General features: G+C 47.7%; 1 protein-coding gene across 6 annotated transcripts in view; it reads left to right on the top strand.

The window, feature by feature from the left end:
- The first annotated feature begins 254 nt into the window (after positions 1 to 254).
- Positions 255 to 6,489, top strand: part of LOC109905141 (phospholipid-transporting ATPase IG) — a 71,289-nt gene continuing 65,054 nt past the window's right edge. For 5 of the 6 annotated variants that reach the window (XR_004203021.1, XM_020502348.2, XM_020502350.2 and 2 more), the window contains exon 1: positions 256 to 801. Coding sequence is in view for 5 of the 6 variants with exons in the window: in XM_020502348.2 (XP_020357937.1) it covers positions 775 to 801 (27 nt within the window). In the remaining variant the exon portion in view is untranslated. Of the gene's footprint in view, positions 802 to 6,489 lie in introns of all 6 variants that reach the window. The other variant, XM_031790080.1, reaches the window with a different exon arrangement.

The following is a 6,489-nucleotide window of genomic DNA, read 5'->3' as shown; positions in this document are numbered from 1 at the left end:
TAGCTAAAGTTGTTCACCAATAGACTTATGACTACAAATCCCAGCACACCCCCTCACCGTCGTACCTTCAATGGGCAGGGCTTATGGCTGCGTTCATATACTAGTAGGAACTAGGAAACTCTGATATTTCCGACTTGCTTATTCGTTGAACGCGGCACGTGTATAACTACAACCAGTTTGGAAGTCGGACATTTCCAAGTTTCCTATTTCAGACTAGCACTTGAACCCGGCCTTAAAACGTGGGATGGTTGTGGGGGTTGTAAAAAAAAGAATGTTTGACAGGGTTTGGCTAAAAGAAGACAAGGGGGCGGTAGTAAGCGAGTCCGACGTGTGTACGAATCAACATTGAACTTACTTTTTGTATGTCGGCCACACCGCGCGGCGAGTTGATTTGTATGCGACGATTCATTTGGGGAAGACAGCAACAGCGCATAGTACTACAGGATGTCGCGGATCATTTCAACGTTTTGCACCGGGAAGCACGACTAGCACAGTAACACCGCAACGCGATTCATATTTAAAAGGTATAATGCGAATGGTTAGAAGAGCTCGAATTCAAACAAAATGGAAACAATTTAGAATCGCTGCGGCATTCCATGTAGCCAGAAGGACTACTAGGGTAGAACATAGCTGGATAGAGAGCTAGTTATTAACTAATATACATGCGAAGTTACATATCAGAAAAGCTCAAACAGAGCCTATAGTAAGTTGGTTGAAACTATTAGTTCGTTGGTGTCCCCAGTCACCAAAGAAGACTGAAGAAAATACTGAAATATGCTACGGAGAAGACTGAACCGTTTGGTATGTATGGCAGCAATACACATGGCTAGGCAGCCACCCGGCACTCAAGTTTATGCGGCATGTTTGGTAGGTAGCTATAGCCAGCTAACGTTAGCCGAATATAGCTAATCGAGAATATAGCTAGCCAACCGCCTCTTGCTATTCTGTCAAGCAATTATCAGGATAATATACTCTGTCAGCAGAGTGATGCTTCTTGCTACCAATGAAAGTATGCTGGCTAGTTTTACCAAAGGTTAACGGTAGCTTATTGGCTACCATATTACTACGAAGTTTCCTCATTTACATGGATCTTTTTGACAGAGAGTAGACAGTAATTCAACCCTAGGGGAGAACGTTACAAGCTATCAACTTTGATAACGCCGTCTCCTCAGATGGTCATGTTTAAACAACTGGTCTCAGAGCAGGTTGTCATTACCTTTCCACTTGAATGTGATGTTAAATGATAATTTTCAGTGGTGAAATGACTGTTACCCTGTTTCATATGGTCCTGTATTTTAAAGAAGCCTCGTAAAATCATAATTGGTTTCTGTTGAACTAAAAGTTACTCAGTATCAGTCTGGGTTGAATTTCACTGTTGTCAGCAAATTTAAACCATACGTTTAATTCTGCTCAATACAAGTTTTATAGTCTTTAAATCATTGGTGGTTGATGGTCATCAAAGAAGGGAGCATGGATCAAGCCCTTTATTCACGTGCAGTCACAAGTCCCTGTTAAAGAACGCTCTACTTCCTTTTTATAGTCCTCCAATAACCTGTTGTCACTATTAGATTTTATCCCCAGAGTCAATGTGAGCTGCTTAGAGACTGGTGGTGGAGGAGGAAAAGCAATATAATAATTATGCAGCCTGACCCTTTTCCAGCTTCCCTTTAAGTGTTGCCAGGTCAGCGTATAATTCTGCCTCCTGAGCTGTTTGCTCCTGTAATTTATTTTTTGTGTGAGCTGTAAATAACATTTTGTGTGTAGCAGCCAGCCACACTTTCATTGATGCGCAATTGTGCTCTAATCTCGAGCTCTGGCTTTCTGCCTTGTAATTCACACCACCCTCGCATTTGCTCAGAGGGGGAGGGAGGTGGGTCGTGGTACTTTACAGGAGGGAGGGAGATACGGAGGGAGACTCAATCTGAGCAGGAATCGGGAGCTTCACTTGACTTGCCTCTATGATGCGCTAAAGCCCAGAGTGTCTTCACAAATTAATTAAAGATGGCTGTGGGAACAGAACGAGTGGTGCTGTGCTTTACGTCAGGCAGAAGCTCCAGAGGTTGTAATGCTCTGACAGGAATGCAGAATCCCAGAGCTGCCTTTCATGTTCTCTCAAGCCATTGAAGGTAGCAGCTAGATCTGTGAAGAGGTGAAGCCTGGCGGAAATGTGATAGTATTCAATTTGGAAACCCCTTTCTTGCCTCAAAGGGAAGAGCACGGACACATCAAGGCATTCCATCGCCCAGTCTCTGTTCCCTAGTACTATAGCTACCTTTCCTGTTCCTTGGTAGCCAGTCCTCCTAACCTCCTCCTGGGTAACTGGAGTGGACAATGCTAATGTTTCTTTCTGCATTCTGTCCATGCAGTCCGGTCACTCAGTTCAAGTACATGGCTTACATGAGGACATTTGTTTTGCTGTTTATCTGTACAAGCACTTCAAAGGACAGCACATGAGAAGTGAGTTCAGGATAATGTGCAGGTTTAAGATCCAGCTGTTTTGTCTCAATGGTGCATTCTAAAGCCATTATCCTTCCTGCGTTCTGTCTCATTTCAGTTTATACTCATTAAACACACATTTCTAGCAATTAGCCTATGAAATTAAGTGCCTTTTTTATTCTGGAGAGAATCTGCATTATTTGAACTTGTAATACTTTCTGCCCTAGATACAGTATGATGATTTTCAATATTTTGTCAAAATAGAAAATGGCGACAACTTTGGCTTTGACACACCAGTAGAGTTTGCTGGCTGAGAGTACTTGGCACCTCTGAACATAATTTGCGAACTGAGTTTGTACCAATTTTACATGTAGGATCGCATATCAGACGTCTTCAACCGGTGGCCCTTGAAACACAGCATGCTGAACGATCAGCAGACGAACACTACATCTGCGTTCAGTGCAATGTGTGCATGCCTTAAGGGATCATGATGGTGACGCAGTCAGTCGTTTGAAGTCCATCCCCGGACAGATCTAAAGGTGGACACTGTGGGGCTCACTGTGGGGCTCACTGTGGGGCTCACTGTGGGGCTCACTGTGGGGCTCACTGTGGGGCTCACTGTGGGGCTCACTGTGGGGCTCACTGTGGGGCTCACTGTGGGGCTCACTGTGGGGCTCACTGTGGGGCTCACTGTGGGGCTCACTGTGGGGCTCACTGTGGGGCTCACTGTGGGGCTCACTGTGGGGCTCACTGTGGGGCTCACTGTGGGGCTCACTGTGGGGCTCACTGTGGGGCTCACTGTGGGGCTCACTGTGGGGCTCACTGTGGGGCTCACTGTGGGGCTCACTGTGGGGCTCACTGTGGGGCTCACTGTGGGGCTCACTGTGGGGCTCACTGTGGGGCTCACTGTGGGGCTCACTGTGGGGCTCACTGTGGGGCTCACTGTGGGGCTCACTGTGGGGCTCACTGTGGGGCTCACTGTGGGGTGGGGCTCACTGTGGGGCTCACTGTGGGGCTCACTGTGGGGCTCACTGTGGGGCTCACTGTGGGGCTCACTGTGGGGCTCACTGTGGGGCTCACTGTGGGGCTCACTGTGGGGCTCACTGTGGGGCTCACTGTGGGGCTCACTGTGGGGCTCACTGTGGGGCTCACTGTGGGGCTCACTGTGGGGCTCACTGTGGGGCTCACTGTGGGGCTCACTGTGGGGCTCACTGTGGGGCTCACTGTGGGGCTCACTGTGGGGCTCACTGTGGGGCTCACTGTGGGGCTCACTGTGGGGCTCACTGTGGGGCTCACTGTGGGGCTCACTGTGGGGCTCACTGTGGGGCTCACTGTGGGGCTCACTGTGGGGCTCACTGTGGGGCTGTGTTAACTAACAGTGGCTCTGATCAAAAAAGGACCGCAAATGTTTGAGGGGCTGAGCATTTCAGGATTGTTGTTCTCCCTGCCTCTCCTCTCTCTATTTCTCTGTTGTGATGTGAGGTCCATCTAATTGAATAAGCTGCTGCAGTCTTGGGTGTTTTCAGCAGGGTCGGCTGCACCCTCTGAGGGCGTTCAAGTTGTAATGTCACATGCACAAGTACAGTGAAATGTCTTTCTTGCAAGATCTAACCAAACTAAAGTAATCGATAACAATGTAATACTGAAAATAACAAGCAGGCCCTTGCCTGGCAGGGGATGTTGTCTCGTATCAGGGCTTTGCAGGCTTCAAAAAAGACAACATGTGGACTAAGGTAAATAATTTTTTTAATTCACTGAAACATTTTGTATTAATTCAATATATCGCCTAGCCTCTACTCTGCTGTGACCTCAGCGCTAATAAGCAGGCCCTTGCCTGGCGGGGGATGTTGTCTCGTATCAGGGCTTTGCAGGTGTGCATGTTAAACAGTTCTGGATTCTCGAGACGCTGTGAACCTGATTCTCAGGTCGATCTAGAGAGAAGAGCCTCGCGCCGCGGCAGTCCACAGTCAGCACACACAAGGATTCTCTCCTGATCCATAGCGATGGTGTTTTGTTTCAGCTGGACCATAGCTTCTCAGTTCTGCTTCTTCTGATAGCGATGGTGTTTTGTTTCAGCTGGTGCGTTCATTGGTTGTTTTGAAGTATCACATTCTACACTGTGACTAACCATAGAGAGGCCCAGGATCCTTACTTATGATCCTAAACACCTATTGGGGAAGAGATGGGGGTAGTTTGTCAAGTGATGAGTGAGACCTGGCTGTACAGACTGGGGGGCTCCTTGTAGGTTTTTTGGGTTGAGTTCTCTGAGAGGGTAAGCGTGCATAGAGGCCACAGTCCTTACAAGGTCTGGGTGGCCATTTTCAATCAGGAGAGCTGCGTATTGATTAGAGCTGTGCTCCGTTTTGCCGCCATCAGTCTTGCGCCTGGCTGGCGGACAGAAATGCTTACTCTGGACTTTTCTCTTTTCTCCACGCTCCCCTCTCCACCCAATAATGGGAACTCAGCCGCTGGAGCTCATCTGCACCACACAGCAGGACAATAAATACATTTAGCATGGGGAGGCGGGGGATAAACGGTAGCAGGGTTTTGGACAGGCTGATGGAGCACAGAGCCTGGCCCTGCGTGACTGAACCTGAGGATATAGAGGGGCATACAGTAGGTTTACCTGTTGTAACCCCTGCACTCCTCCTCTCACTGCACCTAATGGACAGGCTTTCAGGGGCTGAGGGCGAAGGGGAGAGGTGATCTGGTGTTAAATAAGGGTGCACCGTTGCTTTTTGTGGCGGTGTTCCATCTCCCGTCTTAAAGCGAGGTTGAATTCTCAGTTTGTACTTCTAAATAATTCAATCCACTTGATTTATTTTAAATTCTCACAACGCTCCTCCTCTTCTGGCCTGCGTATCGTTGCTTCGGTAGCAGCACTTAAAATGCGTTCTCGTCATCCATATATTTATCAAGAACAACCAGAGAATCCCTGTTGCGCTCCATCGCCGGCATTACCCAAAGAGCCTTCGCAGTGAGCTTTGAAGAGAATGTTGAAGTGTGGTTATGTTTTTGTCTGAGTCAGAGAGATGGAGGGTGAGCGGGGAGGGTAATCAAAGAACCAATGTTTTGCCATCCCAGTTTTGAACCATAGTCACTGACACGAGAGAAACGGCAACCTCTTCACATGGGTTTGAGTGTCGGTTGACACACATTGTTGGAAATGCGCGCTCGCTTCTACCCGGCAACGGGTAGAAAAACGAGACTCTTAACCCGGGTCACGAATGACTGGGAGGGAAGGAAGGAGCGGCCCCATTCACACCAATCATTGCCTGCAGCCTCATAGATGTTTTAATGGCAGTTAGTCAGTATCTTGAATTATGAAAGAGGACATCAGAAGTGCTGCAGCGGAGATGCAGATTATTAGATTAAAAATATATAAAAAAAATTGAAGCTCCTCCCGCCATATCGGATGGCTCCCTGCGCCTGACGTGGCGACGGGATGAAAGCCAGTGTGTAGCATGCTAAGTCCAGATTAGTTTAGTCACAGCCATACAGTACACGTATGCAAACAAGAAGGGATCTACGTACAGCAGCAGTAATACAGGCACCTGAACCAGTCGTTGTTTTGGTGCTGCTCGAACCACCCCCCCGCCACTCTGTGTCTATTGTTCTGAATGTTTGGTATACTTAATTTAAAAAAAACAGACACAGGGCTGCCTGCAGGTTGAGACTTGAGGCTTGTACATGTTCTTGAGATGCACACCTTTCCATAGAGGGGGTCATATTAGTGTGTAGCTCAAACTGTTCGGATGCTACAGTCAGAAGTTGGCAGATCGGCGGTACCGACATCAGACGTGTCCTGTGACACTTGTGGGGATCGTAGATCAAAACCACCCACATGTTCGTGAGACTCTAAAATAAAATAAGGCATTGCTTCTTATGCTGGGTATCGTTCACAAGTGGTTATATATAAGTGATAGGCTAATCTTGTCTTTACATACACAAAATAATCGAATTCCCCTTTATCAGGGCAGCAGGAACAATATACATCTATGCACTTAAATAGCAAATGGAGGACGCTTTTTTCCGTGGTTCATTTTCATGCCA

The sequence above is a fragment of the Oncorhynchus kisutch genome, linkage group LG15 (assembly GCF_002021735.2).
Source record: "Oncorhynchus kisutch isolate 150728-3 linkage group LG15, Okis_V2, whole genome shotgun sequence".
NCBI lineage: Eukaryota > Metazoa > Chordata > Actinopteri > Salmoniformes > Salmonidae > Oncorhynchus > Oncorhynchus kisutch.
Note: the sequence above shows the minus strand (reverse complement) of the source record. Positions and strands in the feature narration are given on the sequence as shown.